This window comes from Myotis lucifugus, unplaced genomic scaffold (genome assembly GCF_000147115.1).
Source record: "Myotis lucifugus unplaced genomic scaffold, Myoluc2.0 scaffold_102, whole genome shotgun sequence".
Lineage (NCBI taxonomy): Eukaryota > Metazoa > Chordata > Mammalia > Chiroptera > Vespertilionidae > Myotis > Myotis lucifugus.
In genome coordinates this window covers 3,212,093-3,231,334 of record NW_005871150.1, presented here as the reverse complement: position 1 = coordinate 3,231,334, position 19,242 = coordinate 3,212,093, and the positions used below count along the sequence as shown (strand labels likewise).

Here is a 19,242-nt window from a genome sequence, read left to right as displayed (position 1 = left end):
TTTCAAGGGCCTGTGCACTGGCCCCTAGGTGTCCAGGAGTGGGGAACCTTTGCGGCTCTGAGCCAGGCCGGCAAGGGCACCCCTTGTGGGGCTGCTGGTGTGTACTAGTAAGGGGAGGGCAGACCCATCCACTGAGCCTGCTCTAAAGAAAGAACAGACCACGGGCAGGGGTCTGGAGCCCGAGGCTGAGCAGGGACAGGAGGCCCCGTGTGGGATTCCCGGATGTGCCATTTAGGAGGAAGTCATGACAGGAAACATTTTCTAGGGGTTCCCTCACTTTAGCCTGCAACCACTTCACAAGATACCAACACACTCAAGTACAAGCAGAAATGCCCGGAATTGAAGTGGCTCGTTATGACCTGGGCAACTCTGAGTCAGAAGAGTGGCCGGCAAAGTGGGATTTTAAACAACCCTTCCATGAATGGGTGCATTTTGGAGCAAAAGCATGGGCAAGGTCACAGAACACTGTGCCTGACTTGTTTGCTGTGAAGTGTATCTGAAAGATCTTACGCAATGGCGCTCCCTCTCTCCTCTGATAAAAGGAGATCTTTATCTTATTTTGTACCCTTACAGTGTGTTCTTTCAGGCTGGCCTTCACAGTTGAGTTAAACATTCCTGAAGCTGAGAATCAACTAACACGGGAATGAAGGCTGTACAACAGTGTTAGTTCTCATACCCGAGAGAAGAGATCAATCCTTTTGTTAGGCATGCTATGAGAAAAAAAGGGGGGAAAAGCAGCCTCCTCATTGTGTAGACTGAAAACATGCGCCCACAGCGGTAGAAGTGAGGCTAAAGTTCTTCCAAGCATTGCAAGGCGAAAAATACTCATTGCACGCAAGGGACGCCGTCCTACCTGCGTTATATGTATAAGGAGTATTGTACATGTCTGTGTCATCATCTAGAAAACGAAACATACATATGATGGTAATGCAGCTTGCGTCACCGCATCACAACCAGACAGCAGAACTTCACAGAAACAGCAGACATTTGTTAGAAAACCAATGTACGTTGCCTAGCTCAAAATACCATAAAAATATATATTTTTTTCAAATACTGTTTTTGGGACAGTCTGTAACGTATTTGCCCTTCGGCCATCCAAGGTCAGTACTTTTGCCTCACTTCCCAGCCTTCTCTTCTGGGGCCTGACTTTCCTTTAGAAAGTGCTTTAAATATCTCTGTCAACTCAGCGAGACCTACCAACGCTCACTCTCTGGATAGGGAGCAGACACGTGGACAGAGGAATAATGAGTCTGTCTAAGTGAACAACAGGCCACACTGGGGTTCAGATTGTGGACAAGGAAGGACGAAGGGAAGAGACCAGAGCAGCTGGCGCCTCCTCAAGGTCACCACCTAAGAGGCTTCTTGGCAGATCAGGGGTGAGGCAGGAGCACAGAGTCTGGGATTTGAAGGGGTGATATAAGGAGGAATGTTCACAAGAAACAATGGAGGCCAGGAAGCTTGTTAGGGTCTTGACATTTGGGGTGAACCAACTGTGTAAACGGGGAGGATCCATATACATCCTTCAACCCACAGGGACCCGATGGGAACAGAGAGCAACATGCATACCTGGCTTGTGCACCATGTGAATTTGCTTGAACATCGTCTTGTACCAGTCCTTCGGTCTGTCAACTGTCTATAAAAGAGAATGTCCAACAGTTACAAAGCTGCTTCCAGATCGATGTCGTTTCTTCATGTTTTTCTTTCTATATTTTATCTTTTTTAATAGCAAATTTATGTTCTCTGGTTGATAAAAATCTATCTCATGATGACAATACCAGTCATTTATCCAGTTCTGCATGCAGTGTGTAAATACATTACCCCTTGTTTGAGTTTAGGCTGAATTGGAGCATTATACGTGCTATGGTTTTATTTTATCCTCATCAGAGTTTTGCCCAGCACTCGACAGTTAATGTTTACACAAACATCTATAATAATAAAAGTGTAATATGCTAATTAGACTGAAGCCAGGGCTGCGAGTGAAGCCGGTGCTGGTAGCCGGGTGAAGGAAGGCCTACTTTTGCATGATTTTCGTGCATCGGGTCTCTAGTATTTATATAAAAGTCACTGAATAAGAGGTATAGGTTTATCACAGTGTTCTTCACTCCTTTTGGAAATAATTATCATTATCCTTAAAAAACTTTTTAGTGAGTGTTCTGTGTAAGACATTATTTTTAGAATTAACAAAAGAATATTTTTGACTCCAACTGTATTCTGGTCAACTTAGGTTATCACAGTGTTCTTCACTCCTTTTGGAGATAAGTATCATTATCCTTAAAAAACTTTTTAGGGAGTGTTCTGTGTAAGACATTATTTTTAGAATTAACAAAGGAATATTTTTGACTCCAACTGTATTCTGGTCAACTTAGGCTCAGAGAAAGAAAAAATGAATATTTTCTACTCTAAGTTACTAAAGTACCAAGTGTAGGGACACAATCCAGAGTCTGAGAGCAAGTCTAAAAATGGAGATGTTGTTTCAGAAATGTTGTTAACCTGATAATAAAACATTTACAACATTTGCTTTGCTAAATGGCAAATTCCTTGAGCACAGAAGTGCCCTTGTCTGCAGCCCAGGCTTTTGATGTGATAGAAGTGAGAAGACAATTAATGTCAGATCAACCTAGATTCCTATCTCAGATCCTTTAATGGCTGTTTCCTACCAATATGAATTTGGATAAGTTAGGTAACCTTTGAGAGCCTCGTTTTCTTCTTTTTAAAATGAAAAAATTATATCCACATCATAGGATTGTTATGGAAATTGAATGAGACAATGTACACAAAAAGATCTAGAACAATGCCTACAATGCTCAATAAAAAAACCATAGGGAACATCAATCTTTATAGAATAAAATAATGAGTGAATCCAGATTGTTGCATGGAACTTGACCATATTATGTACCTGTGAAAGTAGACAGACACTTTTATAATCCTAATTAAAGATTTTTCTTGTCAAGATCTTTATCTTAACTTTTTCCAGAGCTACTAGGGCAAGAGGCTCAACCATTGTGTGTACAGTGACTAAATATACCAGACTTTCTGAGACAATTCCCTTGATATAAAATACTCCGTTAGGACTGCCACCAAAATATTCTTATACTGGTTAGACTCAGCTTTGGTTTCAATTTGATACCCTCATTTTTCTTTCAGAAATGTGGTCACTGCATTTTTTCATCTGGAAATTGAGTTTTGAGCTATATTCAATTTTATTTTGGTGTCTAGGAATATATGGGTCTGTAATCACCACAAGTATAGATGAACTTTAAGGGCTACTTGACTTTGTGGTGAATCACCTCTTCATTCATTCTACGCTCTTTTCAGAATGGAAAAATTGAGGGGCTTGTTGATGGACTTTATGTTCAAATGGTGGTAACTGGTGGGATGGGGTGCAGTGATGAAGTCCAGCTATTATTTGCTGGTTTAAACGAAGTAACTGATCAAGTGTCTTTAAGGGACATTTATTTTCATAAAAGATCGATTTCTCTTCCATTAAGCTTCATTTCCTTTACAGTATTCAGCAACAGAAAAGAAGACATAAGCTTGTGCAGAAATGTTTTCCAGTCACACCTGGACATGACCGATGGCAACAAGGACGCCTAATAAATAAGTCATAGCCCTGTATATGGCAATGGATCCTGACAGACAGGACTTTTCCTGCCTGGCTGAAGGGCACGTATTGGGCAGGAGCTCAGTTCTGCCATCTGCTAGCTTTATATGGTGAGCACAGAGATGCCAGACATGCCCAGCCAGTTGGCAAAGGGGAATATGAAATTGGCCACACAAAAACTCTGTGTCCCGTTCTAAAAGAAGTCCTCTAAGCATTTCAACCTTGTCTTATAAATGCCATCGTGGAGATTGTTATGGCTAATCCTGAGACTAAGTAAACAGAGGCCTACTCAAATGTGAGGATGTTTACTACTTTTGTAGGTGTCCTTCAAAATTATTTTGCCTGGACACTAACTACTAGAAATCCACTATTCAGTGTTTTCAGTCACCTCGGCTGAGCATACCTGGATTTTCACATTCCTACAGTTTACAGATGATCAGAACTCTGATTTAACATGCAGGGATTTCCAACAAGGGGAAATATGCACATTCTCTACACACCAGTATGCAGTTATTCTAGTCGATGTTTGCTCCTTCCTACTTTGAAAATGCTCAAATGGCCCTAGCCGGTTTGGTTCAGTGGCTAGAGTGTCGGCCTGCAGACCGAAGGGTCCCAGGTTTGATTTCGGTCAAGGGCATGTACCTCCGTTGCAGGCTCCTCCCTGGTCTGGGCCCTGGTTAGGGCTAGTGCAGGAGGCAACCAACCAACATGCTTCTCTCACATCAATATTTCTCTCTGTCTTTCCCTCTCTCTTCCACTCTCTCTGAAAATCAGTGGGAAAATATCCTCAGGTGAGGGTTAAAAAAAAAAAAAGATTAAAAAAAGAGAAAATGCTCAAATGGTGCTGTATTTGAAGAAAAAGAAAGGAGTCTTGTATTTCACTTAACTAGCTGGCCGTAATTAGACAGTCCCATGGGATCTGAACCCTGGTGGGTTCTGTTGTTGTTGCTAAGAATGGCGGTAAAAGGCTAACACAGAGGGCCCGGGTCACATGAGAGAGGGCAGTGGGGGGAGCCACTTCCCTTCGTTCAAGTAACTCAAAGGTACATTTGTTGACTCTTGGCTTTCTAGAGTTTCTGGGTTACTTTGCACAATTCTGTTTCCTGGGTCTGTGCCGGTTTCTAGAATGAGACTACAACACGATACGGGAGGCGGCACTGCCTCTGGTGTATACATTCGCTCAGCAGAAAGTCCATGTGAAGCAACCCAGTCTGATAATCATGACTGTCTACGTGGAGGAGAAAGAAAAACAGCCCTGGATTCTTGGCCTGCAGAGGCTCAGCGATGGCCTGACTCGGCATTTATAAACACGGCTATACTTGGGGATGTGCTGGGCCAGGCTGGGAAATAGGAAATAGACCTACACCTTCTTTGTAAAGTTCTAAATGGCCAAATAAGAGCACAGCTGTACATAGAAACTATATTTTATCTTCGACTTTATGGATTGAGAACTAGCATTGAGTATGGTATATGTGTTAACGTATGCATGTCTAGACGTGCTCATGATTCAGCAATATATAAACAATATCAAATTTTAACATTACTTGATTTTCACCATCCACATCATCTCAGTTTTTTTCCTTTTAAAAACGAACAAGCAAGGCCTTGCTATTTAAGAAAATTACGTCTAATGGGTTAAAAACAGAAGGTCAGGCTTTGCATATTCATTTCTAGTATCATTTGTTGACTTAGAAACACACCCAGAGTCTCAGATAAAATTTTTCAGAGAGAATCTATAACTATATAGAATCAGGGATCTCCGAATTTGTGTATATATTGTGCCTCAGGGATCAATTAAACAGAACCAATGATAGCATACCTGTCTGACACGATAGCTCCACATTATTAGGAAAAAATTTTAAGTGTAACCATTCTGAATCAGAAATCTTGAAAGGGAAACCAACAACAAAACATTGTCACCAGAAACATGTAGTCATCCTAAGATTAAGAATGTTAGTCATGATCCCTGAGCCGTTTCTGTCCCTTAAACATGACAATCACCAGTTCCAACTTAGAGTTTGAGGATTTTATAATTAGTCACATTCAGTGCTTTCAGAATCTCACGAGCATAAAACCCACAGCCACTGCTGTACAGACTTACTTTTTTGGCTTCCAATTCTAGTACAGATGCTTGGAATAGTTAATTTTTAACTTTTCTCTCTGTATACAGAACACGTAATCCCCGCATAATAAATACAGATTCAAGGAGAGAAAACCCCCACACGTGGTCTTTCGTCCAGCCGCAGTTTCCGATCGGACCACTGCATTTTTCTGATCCCTTTCCCCTTCTTTTCCTCTACCCTCTATTGTCTTCGCATCCTCTCTCCCCCAGGTTTGCATTCCAGGGAAATAGCTCTTGGCAACATCCCAGCCAGGTATGTGGGTGTTGCGGACACGTGTAGGCAGCCTGAGCTCTGCTCTCGAACCGCCCCCCAACATCACCTGCAAAGGCGCTGCTGCTCTCATCCTGGTGGTTCCCAAGTCCGCCCGCCGGTAGCACAGACCTTGTCTTCCAGTGGACTGGCTCAGCCAGCGGCTGCCTGCCCGGCTCCCAGAGCCGCTGCTACTGCTGAGCTTTGCCAGAAGGGGCTGCCCCACGCACTGAGCAATGCCCTGGCAGCGTTTAGAGACTAAAAAAAAATCCAGACACTCACTCAGCATCCCGGAGAGCTCCCAGCAGGCACAGCCGAAGAGGGAAAACTCTCAAATGTGTATTTTCCTGGTTGTTTCTTTCCATGACATTAACTCCCTTCACTCCAATCACCTCACCTCCCAGCCCTCAGCCCCCAGCTCCTCACCTCCTGGTGGTGTTAACACACATCCCTTTCAAGGAACAAACCCCTGGGTTGTCTGCAATGCATGTGGGAATTCAACGCACCAAAGCAGTCACATTTCTCGGTCCTTCCCTTTTCCTCCTATTGCCCTAACACTCCTCGGTAGAAGGTAAAACAAGACTCTTGTCATTTGACAAAACCACAAGTTTCATGATTTTTCATTAAAATGGAGAAACAGATTGTGTGATTAGCTCCCATGGGCAGTCCTCTCTCCGCCACACACAGCGTGATCTGCATGAGAACAGGCAACCCTCATCAGATCAGACAAGGGGTGCACGGAGCCTCCCGAATCCAGCCTACCGTTCTGATGGCCGTGGGGATGCCGGACTCGTCCACCGGCCCGATCCCAGGGTAGTGTGGAGCTTTGATGACGGTCACCCTCTTCTCTTCCTCTGAGGACCTGTACAGCGGGATGGAGCTGCCCACCGTGCCGTCCAGAGACTGCGCGTGCTGGGCATACGCCTCTGTGGAATCTGGGGAGAGAATGTGGCGACATATGATGCGTGTGAGGCCCGGGGAATCATAAATTAATGGTACCTCTTGCATAGTTGTGCCAAACGTGGCATAGTCTATATTTCCATCCCGATCTCTTAACTCAGTGACCTTAAATTTGAGCCACTGGCTGCTAACAGGGAGGTGCATATTGAACACACCTATAACAAGACCCTCCCATTTCATGAAGAAGGGTGAGGGGAAGAACAGCCTTGGTGAGAGACCTTGTGGCCTGTGGCAGCCACCGTAACGAAGCCCTTTGCATGCACTGCCTCTTCTCATTTTTCCAGTCATCCTGTGGGGGCAGAAGCTGGGGCGAGGTGAGTCCCAGCTCATAGTTTACATTACTATTCTTTTTGTGAAACTGCTCGCTGTTTCCAAGTATCCAAACGTATACTTGGCTTATGGGTAAATAAACGACTTTAAATTATTAGTATTAATTTTTATTTAAGTAGCCAAGATGGCCATAATGTCTTTGCTTTTAGTTTAAAGTACCAAAAACCATGACTTCTGGCCCCTTGAGGATACAAATCGCCCTAAGCATATATATAAGATGGGATTTATCCTGTCCCTGTCTTCATGCCATGATTATTAACTTGTGCTATACTTTCTCAAGAAAGGAGGGGACCTACTGTACTATATGTTCCACTTACTCTTAGTTCAGAGATAGTTGTGAAAATCAACATTATTACCATTCATCTGGTGCAACTGATAATACAATTTCCTGTGTTCTTTTCTTTTTTGTTGTTGTTGTTTACTCCCCCCTCCTTTTTTTAAAATAATAAATTTCAAAATTTTGGTGACCAAGAATGATTCTTTGGTCAGATCTGTCACTCAGAAAGGTCTTTTTTTAATATGGATATGGAAAAGTCCTAATGTTTTAGGTTAGCAATGATATACTCACTTAAAAATTTAACTCATCATTATAAGAAGAGATCAACTAAAATCCATTATAATATTTATAACTGCTATTACTATTATGGCTATTTTCTATTTCATTTGCAACAGAAAAGCATTTTCAGTCCATGTCTGATGAAGAATGAATAAGGCTGAAATAAAACTGCTTTATGTACCACTGTAGTAGTAGATAAAAGTAATCTTTTCCAGGCAGCTCCAAAGTAAGACACAATGTGATATTTGACTCAGATTTCCCATTTAATTTTAAAGAGGATTTGACTGAGCAACCATGATCTAGTATTTATATAAAAAAACAAACTTTTTGAGACCCTAGTATGTGTAAAATTTCTGCCTGTATTAACTTTGTCTTCATTTATGGTTCATGAGATTCTATGAACTTAAATAATACAAGTCAACCTTTTATTTTATTATGCTCTTATATGCTCCACTAACTCTCATTTTTGCTGTTTTTGTCCTAAGCTAAATATCAAGTTTCTCTAGGGCAGGATAGGTTTGTACATTCTCCTCAGGACCCAACTCAGCATTGGCCAACTGGAATTTGTTCAATGTTTACATAGAGAATTTCTTTCCATGTTTATAGTTTATATGTAAAATCTACCCAATGGTACGCTCTAATATAGAACCCTGTCTACATTCAAGTATTTATATATATTTTTTGTTGAGGTGAAGTGAAAAAATTGTGTTCATTAAGGTGAGCAATGGGGGTGAAAGAGTCAGACTTTGACAGTAATTATTTGGGAAAATATTACGGCTAGAATCATTTGTAGAGTTTTACTGCAGATGCTCTGTAAAAAATCTAGATATAATGAGCTCCTATTGTAAAACTACACCAGTGACTAATTAAGGGCAACATTCTGGCACAAGGACGTTCTGCTTTCTTATACTCTAAAAGGCCATCGTTATAAGAGTCACCGATCATTCCAGGAGCAGCAGTAGAAAAGCACAAGCATCATTAGACTTTTCTTTAACGAGTCTCCTGGCTACACGTGAGCTACAGAGGTTGTGTTGACACAGAAGCTGAGTCCACAGTGCACATGGCGAATGTTCTTGGGTAAACTAATGGCATTGTGTTCTTTCAATACACAGCAGTGTTGGGGAAACGAGGGTGCTGCTGCTATTGGGGAGGAAATGGGAGTTAAAGCCCTCTGCTCTCCTTTCTTGCTCCCTGTAGTTGGTTGGTGGCCCGAGGATGGGCCCCTCCTACTTTTCTGAGAGCTGTGCTGTGACCACGTGGTCCTCTGCCTTCCTCCCCGCTTCCTGCTGCCCTGGAGGCCTGGTTCAATATCATGAAACCTTTTTTAAGCTTCAATGCATATGATGCTCTGAGTTAGTCTGGGTTGGTTTTATTTTTTGGTAATGTAATGTTCTCGGTTATTTTTTTACATTTCTGAAAACTAGGAAAATGTATGACCTTGTTTTCTAAGCTGTTGTAATATATTTTGCCACATAAAAATGTTTCCATCGTTATATAGCAGTTTCTTCCCCAGCAAGCTTTAAGGAGTTCATGAGCCCCGTGAAATTATATGCTGGAAAGTTTGTTTTTTTTAATAAATGTTCAAGTGTTCATTTTGTATCTAGAGGAAAGCTCTCTCTTTCGTCTAATTTTTATTTCCCAAAAGAGCTATGTTTTGATGAAATCCTGGCATCATCCTTTAAAGCAGTGGTTCTCAACCTTCTGGCCCTTTAAATACAGTTCCTCATGTTGTGACCCAACCATAAAATTATTTTCGTTGCTACTTCATAACTGTAATGTTGCTACTGTTATGAATCGTAATGTAAATATCTGATAGGCAGGATGGTCTTAGGCGACCCCTGTGAAAGGGTCGTTCAACCGCCAAAGGGGTCGCGACCCACAGGTTGAGAACCGCTGCTTTAAAGGGACTCACATCCCTGACGGATGGTCTTCTGGCCTCAGTTTGAGTAGTTTACTACTTTGGGAGGCAGTAGTTCAGTGTGTACTACTGTGTGAGGCAGCCTGTGCCCGTCGGTCTGCTTTAACTGTGAGCCAGGTCTTCTTTACAGACACCAAAAGAATGTTCTACAATGACAGTTTTCCCACGAAAGAACAGGGTGCCTCCACATGGATGGATTTACCCTACATGGAAATGCACCCTGTGAATGTTCTCCTGGTGATGTGAGCTCTCCCCTCCCTAATGGCCCATCTTTTTCTCTCTAACCCCCCACACCCCAAATATCGAATCGCCTTCCCCAGAGGAAGGTACAGAAGCAGTCGCTGCCTTGGAATGGCTGGGTGCCTGTTTCTTCCGAGGCTGAGTTCACGCGGTCCCTAATGCCTCCCGAGGATAGGGTCTTTAATCGTGAGCTGATGAACGTGTCTGCCTCCTTTCTAAAAGTTACTCCAATGCTTTATATTATTTTCCTCATGTGGTCTGTACTCGCTATTTTGAAATTGTCATGAAAATCATGATGATCCAGCGACTCACCGAGTGACCGGCCATGAGGCATGATGATGCTGGAATTGAGGGAGCCTGGCAGGGAGTAGGCCGAAGGGGAGAACGGCCGCTGGTAGTAGCTCATCGGACTCACAGCACCTCCCGAGTTTCCATTCACTGTTACCTGGCTCTGAGAAAAGTGCAGACATCCCGTTAAAGCATCGTTCCTTTAGATGACAGTGAAAGACTTCATTCAGGTGACAGGCATCAGCTGTCCAGTTTCTATTTACTCTGAAAACTGATGTCTAGAGGGACAGGGCGCACATTTTCCGTGTCTTCTCACTCTTCCTTTATTTCTGAAATCACTCTCTTATATGCCAGAGGGCGCTGGGGGTGATTAGACAGCAGCTGACTGGTGGGCATGCCACTCTGCCAACAGAGATGGTACCAGTAGGAGTCAGTATAAAGTAAGCCCGGAGGGCAAGTTTGCTCTTATTGTCGAGTTAAATTGTCAGAGCACATCACACTGCTCTGCATGGAGATTTGAAGTGAATGCTCTTTGACCGAAGAAAGGGATTGGTTCTCAGACTTGGTCAGGGATACCCTCTAACGACCCAATGTTTCCAGGGCAAGGTGATTATTAAGATAAGGAACACAATTGTTTGGATTTATGCATCATAAATCAATCTATTCTAGGAGAGTCAAATACCTGGTAAAAACATGCTAACCGCTGGCTTCTCCCTCCTCCGATCTCATTTAGCACTTTATAGGCCTCTGTTTGGTTTCTTAATAATGTATTGGTTTGATTGCTTTATACCTGAGTATTTTAATCCCAAAGGTATTTCAAGCTTCTTGTTGGAAATGGTCATATACCTGCTTCTTTTAAACATAGATTTTATAACACACATCTTGGTGCTAAGAGCATAGTATACTCAACAGGTACATATTCTAACTGAATTAAATCAGCTGAGTTCACAGAGGCGGAGCATGCCCCTCTGTCCACACACACTGAGCACTGAGGAGGTTACGTAATGCATGCCAACGACACAACACATTGGTAAGAGCATGGAGTTAAGATGGCCTTACAGCTGAGCACACCAAACACACATATGCACATAGATAAACAGAATTGGTGAACTTTTTCTACTTAGTTTAACACAAAATAAATAATTCTACAGGCCTGACACACAGATGCATGATTAGTTGCTTATTTCCATGATTTTTTTCACTTTAAAGCAGATGTTTTCAAATGACCTAGAATAAACCTAATTTCATGACTCTATAGCACTGCCACATCTGCCCTGACGTCAAACATTTCATTACAGCGAGGTGCTTCTTGACTACGTACTTTTCTAAGCTATTATGGAAATCACCCTCATATCCTAAGTGCCTGTGTTTGAGGATCTTCTACCTGAAGGGCAGTGGGCATGCAAGTAAGTGCGAGGCACTGACTTTGGAAGCACCCCAAATCTTCGAGCTCTTATTTACCTTGGATGAATTATTTGAGACTATTTTTCCTCCCTGCCCAAATCAAGTTTGGTTGATCTTTGTAAATATAACTTTAAAACTGTTGTTATAATTAATGTTAAAACCAGGAAAATTTCTATTTAAAACTATCATGGTACTATGTAAACTTAAAAAAGTCATTCTAAATCCTATTTTGTCTATGACAGTGCTTATTTAAAACTTCATTATAAAGTCAATTTTTTAGAAAAAAATATTCCTATTTTTTTGCCTAAAATTATATGCCTTTCAAATTGAAGTCATTAACTACACATTATATGCAACTGAAAATCTGTGTCATAAAATTTTGAAGCATGTTAACCATTCATAAATCATTTAGTAGAGACTACTTGTCACAGACATTGAAATGATAGAATATACATGGGAAATATGTATTGCTCTAAATGGAAGATAAATTATTGATATGTGAAACAATATCTGTATTCATAAAATTCTATCCTGGAATGGCTCAGGAAAAAGAATTCCCAAAATATTATAGGGCTCAATTTCTGCAGGGTAGGTTAGGATCATTTACATCATTCTGTCCTGAAAGATAGTTTGGGTTCAGGAGATGAAGGTGTTAGTGAGGGGGAGCAAGAGGCGTTAGCATGATGTAGTCAGTAATTGTGCAGGCGAGAAAGAAGTACATGAACTACTCACATGAATCTCCCAGTTAAACCGTTATCTACCATGATCTAATATTGGGTTACCATTTCTGAAAAATTTTAGTTTCTCTATAATCCAATCACCATAATATTATATGTGTGTCTATCTACGTTTCGGAGGTGACTTCTTATTAAGGCCAATCACTGTCCAGCTCATTAGCTAGAGCAACCAGTGTGAACGTAAATCACTCTGAAAGGAATGGAGAGAATGTAACTGATTTTTCGGCCCACAGTGGGTTTCTGAGGATGACTGTCATGGATTTCCTGGTAGACTACGTAGAATCAGTTTACTAATAATCAGCATCAATGGGAATGAAATGCTCCGCAGCAAAATGAGATGGCAGACAAGCAATCAGTCCTCTGGCCTTTGGAGACCTGTTTGAAAATGACGGGGTCAGAGGAGGAAGCATAGTTCTGTGCATGGCAGCGGGGCCACTAAGGAGATGCCACCTGTGGTGTGAGAGTCAGCCATCAGGGGCTCCTCTGGGATGGCTGGGAGCACTCCCTCCATTGGGAGGAGTCTATGGCAGGAGCCCGCGGTGCTGCCTGGGGAAGGTGGTCAGGAGCAAGGAGAGGCGTTCATGTCAACAGAGGTCCGTGCAGGTGTGAAGGCCCCAAGTCAGCAGGTGGAGGCAGGGCAAGGGGTGCTGGCCTGAAGCCTGGCTTTGGTCAAAGTATTTCGGATAAAAGGTGGCATGGAAGGGGGAATGGGGAGAGACCTGTGGAGCAGCTGGTCTGTGTGTCTGTGAAGCATTTACCTCCAGCACACTGGCAGTTAAGCTCTGGTTTCCAAGCTGAGTTTCAGGAAGAAATAATAAGAGGAGATATAAATTATCCAATTAAGAAAACATCTATTTGTAACGTGGAGAGAAGGCAAACCTTGGGCTTTATTTGCAAGCACTTGAAGGAAATGCATTCAGAGGATTAGGTGCCCACCACACAGGACAGAAAAAGCATGAAAGCACGAGGAAAGGGAACCCAGCAAGTGGTTTTTGGAGAAAAGACCAGGTTTCATACAGCACCGCATGGTCTTTCTGGGTGGGAGCTTGAGAGTGTCGGCATAGTGGAATTTTTATCTTCAAAAGTTTTAGCTTTTGTATTTATGACAGTAAAATGCCATCAGGTTGTCTATTGATCAAAAGAATTACTTTTCCCTTCACTAGAGAAATCTTTATAGCATACCTACTGCCCCCAGCCCCTTCCTGGGAAATGTCCCCGAAATATAAATCAGTTTGTTTACTATTTTATGATTAAAGATATACATCAGGACTGATCAAACTAAAAAACAACTAAAGGGGAAGGGAATTTTGTCTACTTTCCCACTCACTGAATCTCTTTCTTGAATTCACTAGGAAATACTAAAAGAATTAAACATTGAAATGTCCTACCATGCAAATAGTGGTAGCCATGTGTGACCATGACGTGAAAAAGAAAGCCAGCCACTGATGATGGTTAGAATAGAGCCTAGTTCGTTAGAAGAACTACTGTTGGTTTACCTACCAAGTCATAGGTAAAGGAGAAAGAAACTGAAGGAGAAAGAAAAGGTTTAAATCCCCCAAGGCTATGACCCAGGAGGCTCGACATGGTGGAGGGTTGTAGTAAAAGGAAGGGAGGGGTTGGCCCATTAAAGGTCTGTAGCTCTCCATTCTAACTGTGAGGGTGTCTGGCCACACATGTGTAATCCTATATAATAAAAGGCTAATATGCAAATAGACCGAACAGCGGAACAACCGAACAACTGGTCACTATGATGTGCGCTGACCACCAGGGGGCGCGCGCGAACATGGTGGGATGGTGGAGCAGGTGAGTGGGGGTACCAGACCAAGGCAGGGTGCTGGTCAGTGTCATTGGGGCAAGCCTCTGGTGTTTACTGAAAATTCTTTGCTCCCACACACTGCAGTCCTGCCCAGCGCTCGCACCCGCTGCCAGCGCCCAGCATTGGTCCCAATTGCCCCTAAGGGCTTCTCCACCTCACTCTGCTCCTGAGGGGCGATTGGGGCAGCAGCCGTTGCTTGTACCTGCTGCTGGTGCCGGCCCCAATCACTCTGCACTGTCAGCGGGTGCGAGCGGGGCTGGCGCTGTCAGTGTGTGGGAGCAGTGGCAGCAGGAGTGGGGCTGCTGGCAGACAGGGGACCAGGGGCCGAGGTAGAAGGGGCTGGACAGGGGTCGCAGAGGATGGGCAGAGACCTGCCCCTGTGCCCAGAGCAGCCTTGCGGCCCACAATTTCTTTCAAGGTGCATGATTTCGTGCACTGGGCCCTAGTATGATGATAAGCATCAACCTTAACACGAGTGAATGAAACTCTGAAGGTATAGAGACATTCCCCCCAACCCCCCCCCCCCCCACACACACACCTTCAGAATAGAGGGTTTTATTGTTGTTGTTTGGTGTGGTGCCAGTGGTAAGGTAGATAGCCCAAAGTACTACATAATATTAATACAATTAAAAGGAAAAATCTAATGACTGTAAATCTCATGGGATTGGCTCCCCAAATCCTTTGGACTATAAACATGTAGAAGGCTAAAGCACATTCTATTTAAAACCCTCATTGTTATGGGTAATATGATCAGTTGGTATAGCACTGTGTTCAGGAATGGTCTTTAACCATTTATTTGTTTTTCCAAAGAGACTCTACAAAAAAAATTTGAATTTCTCTCTCTACCTTTTGATATGCTCACAATTTTAAGTGTGTGTGTGTGTGTGTGTGTGTGTGTGTGTGTAACAAATGAAATGCCTCCAGGTGAATCATACCACACTTAAATTTCTATAAATAAAACTCAGAAGTTCAACAGTCTATTGGTCACCCACACAAACGCTCTGAAATATTTTAAGATACAGGTGTAAATTACCTCTTAGACTAGTTGGGGCTCCTTTCAAATAACCCTCATGTCTACATTAAAGAGATACCCTCTTATAAGAGAGAAATACCCTCATAGACACAGGAGGAGAGAGAATCACAATATACATATTTCCTGGAGGAGAATGTGAGGTGAGTAGGAAAAAGTGGAAAGTGTGAAAAGGGGAAGAAGGAAGTATTTTCTCAATCTGGACTACCTTGAAGTAGGAAAAACAAATTCAAATAAAAACAGGCTTTTTTTTTTTGAGGGGTGTGTGTGTTTTTTTTATTTTTCCTACTGAATTGTCAGCAGATAGATGACTGCAGAAAATCTCATAATGGTTTGTGTCTCCATATTTTCAAGACCATTTAAAGTTGAGGTATTTGAACATAAGCCAAAGGTCACCAACTTGTTGTGAGTTTAAGTTCCTTTTTACTGTTGCGCTGGAAGGGAGGTCAGAGCTAGAAACACCAGTTTGCTGCTGTTGGGTCTCGACAAGGGAAGGGCAGTGCTTAAGCCTCAACATACGAATGCTCTAAGAGAGAGCACCTAGTTTTCAAGACCACATTGAGCCTCTTCGTCCAACGGAATTCAATCCAGAACGCTAAGGAGAACCTGTGGATGAAAGGGATCACTAAGTTTAGGCTGAACCCCTCGAGGAATTTGGGAGTCAGGGAACTCAGGAAGTGTGAGCTTCATCAGTGGAAAAAGCATGTTGGGTTGGACGTAGGCATTGCAAACTCAGGTGCCTGCCTTGGGCCTGGGATGGATTCAGAATGTGCAGGCCAAGTGTTGGACAGAGGGGATAGGAACTGTGGTGGAATGGAGAGAGCACGGTCCTCCTGAAGCCAAAGTAAAATTAATTCAGTGGCAACCAAACAAACTAGATGTGTAGTCATAAGCCCCCAGGCCATCACTTCGTTGAGCCAGAGATATAAAGGCAGAGGGTGAGATGAGTGAGGCACTTATCCTGGGTGCAAAATTGAATGGAGTAACAAAAACTCACTGGAAAAGGGAAGCATGCAATCTTAGAAAAATGCACTCTTAGAACAAAATAAAAATCAGTGCCCCCCAAAAGTCATACTGAACAAAATTTAAATAATGACCAGTGCCATATCAAGCCATATTAAAGATTGAAGGAAAGAAAAGTCTGTATCCTGGATTTTTAATGAAAGCAATCTATCTATCTATCTATCTATCTATCTATCTATCTATCTATCTATCTATGCCTAAGTGACCAGCTGACTGGCAGACTAGTTGACTGTCTGGTAGCTATAATGCGCACTGACCACCAGGGGTCAGACACTCAATGTAGGAGCAGAAACCATAGGCATGGAAACATGGAACAGACTGATGAATCTCAGAGAAAAGGGGGGAGGGGAAAGGGTGGGAAGAGATCAACCAAAGATCTTATATGCATACTAGAGGCCTGGTGCACGGATTCATGCACTGGTGGGGTCCCTTGGCCTGGCCTGCGGGGATCGGGCTGAAACTGGCTCTCTGACATCCCCCAAGGGGTCCCGGATTGTTAGAGGGTGCAGACCAAGCCACGGGACCCCACCGGTGCACGAATCCGTGCACCAGGCCTCTAGTAATATTATAATACAATAATATTTTCAAAATCTGTATCTTCCTGATCTTATTTTCAATTGAGAGAATAGCCATGTTTGATAATTTCACCATGACCAGTGATGATGTTACATATTTTTAAACTAATTTAAAATGAAGTAAAATGATAAATTCGATTATAAAATGTTTAAACTTAAAACAATGTTCAGTTTTAAAGCACTTACTTTTCTACTTTTCAATATTTTTTAAACTATTGAAATGTTCTAGAAAAAAATTAACAATACCTAAAAAAATAATTATGGGGACATGTTTTTCTTTCTGTCTCTGGTTCCAATTGGCTTAACATGGCACTGTGCTCTGTAGTCTTAACACCCCTCTTCTAACCTCTGTAATGGCTTAGCTTGTAGGCCTCACTTCTCAAGGAACATACAGAATATGTTAAATACCCAGCAAAGGGAATTGATGGGTTTTGTTCTCCTTTTCAATACAGTTGACAGTAATGTACTTAAGAAAATACCTAGCCCAGCCATGGTGGCTCAGTGGTTAAGTGTCAACCAATGAACCAGGAGGTCATGGTTTGATTCCCAGTCAGGACAAATGTCCAGGTTTTAGGCTTGATCCCTAGTGTGGGGTGTACAGGTGGAAGGCGATCAATGCTTCTCTCTCATAAGATGTTTCTATCTCTCCCTCCCTTTCTCTTTGAAATCAATACAAATAAATTTAAAAAAAAGAAAATACCTAGGGAGGAGTGATATAAAAATCAATCTTTATACTAAGAAATTATTTGTATTGTATTAGGTGTCATAATGGTATTTGCCTCATTTTTTCTCTTCACCTGTTAGATATAGGTACTAACATTTTTACAAACTTAAGGATCTTATACTGACTTTACTACCAGGATAATTGGAGTCAACAGTTGAAAACAAGTGAAATAATAAAAATTGCTGGCACCTTGTGATGGGTACTTATAATGATAGAATTACCTATATCATTGTTAGGACTTACAGTTTCCATGGTAATTTAAAAATAAATGATTTAAGCATTTTTGTGAAAGAAAATCTTTCCCTCCTACCCCATCTCCTTCTGTGATAATGGACGTCCTCTGTGACAGCCCTTCTCTGGGGAAAAGGAGGAAACGTCCGGCAGCCACTTGTATACTTAGGCGGCTCCATTTCACCGGCCACAGCTATTGGTCAGGAGGCGGAAAAACGGAACTAACCGGGGCCAGGGAGGCACTGCCTCTCCTTGGGGATTTGAATTATATGTACTGAATGCCGCAGTCGGGGAGTTTTGTGCCGCAGAACCGCAGATGCAAGTTGACACAGAGAATGTCATGGACATTCACAGGCAACTTGAAGTAATGAGAGAGCAGAGGCTGAGAGATGAGAATGAGGTCAACTCAGAAACAGGAGAGACAATGGGAACTATGTGGCATGTCAGGTGGAGAGAGAATAGCTAATGTTCTCCAGTTCCCCTAAGGCCTGGCTGTACCACCTGCCTTTCACGATTCAAGGCTGCACTATAACCTTATAATAAAAACTATTTTTATGAAAGTCTTAATAGCCTTAGAGTTTCTACACAAGACCTGGGTGACAAGGACCTAAAATGGTCACACAGATTTGGGCACATTGAGGGAGTGTGGCATCTGAATCAGGGGAGTAAATAGTGAAGAGATTTTGTGAATGTGAATCAAGACAATTTTGGTGCTAAAAGATCTGGCACGAAACACATTTCTTTAACACTTAAAAGTACTTGGAGTGCCCTAGCTGGTTTGGCTCAGTGGATAGAGCGTTGGCCTGTGGACTGAAGGGTCCCAGGTTCGATTCCAGCCCCAGCCACGGGCACATGCCTGGGTTGCAGGAAGCAGCCAATCAATGATCCTCTCTCATCATTGAGGTTTCTACCTTTCTCTCTTTCTACCTTCCTCTCTGAAATCAATAAAAAAAAATATAAAGTACTTGGAGCACCGAAGTGGTTTGCAGAGTCTTAAATGATAAATGACCATAGATGATTTCTAATAAATCAGTAGGAAGAAACTTTTAGAACATGATTTCTGGATAAAATATCTGAATAATTACATATTTTTCAAATTAAAAGAAACCACCCTAGCTGGTTGGGCTCAGGGGCTACAGTGTCGGCCTGTGGACTGAAGGGTCCTGGGTTCAATTCCTGGTCAAGGACATATGCCTGGGTTGCGGGCTCGATCCCCAGTGTGGGGTGTGCAGAAGGCAGCTGATCAATGATTCTCTCTCATCATTGATGTTTCTTCCTCTCTTTCCCTCTCCCTTCCTCTCTAAAATCAATAAAAATATTTAAAAAAAGAAACCTAGAAATGTATTGATGGATTTCATAGGGTTATACATGGGAGGATGGTTTCTTTCTCCTTTCCCTTCCTGATTGGACACTACCAAAGCAGTAGGTTAGGCAAGA

General features: G+C 42.4%; 1 protein-coding gene across 1 annotated transcript in view; it reads right to left on the bottom strand.

The window, feature by feature from the left end:
• The window catches only part of SORBS2 (sorbin and SH3 domain containing 2), a 165,208-nt gene that overhangs the window by 59,891 nt on the left and 86,075 nt on the right, over positions 1–19,242 (bottom strand). Inside the window, 4 exon segments of the mRNA XM_023757178.1 lie at positions 854–898; positions 1,567–1,633; positions 6,736–6,908; positions 10,290–10,428. Of these exon segments, the coding sequence (XP_023612946.1) occupies positions 854–898; positions 1,567–1,633; positions 6,736–6,908; positions 10,290–10,428 (424 nt within the window).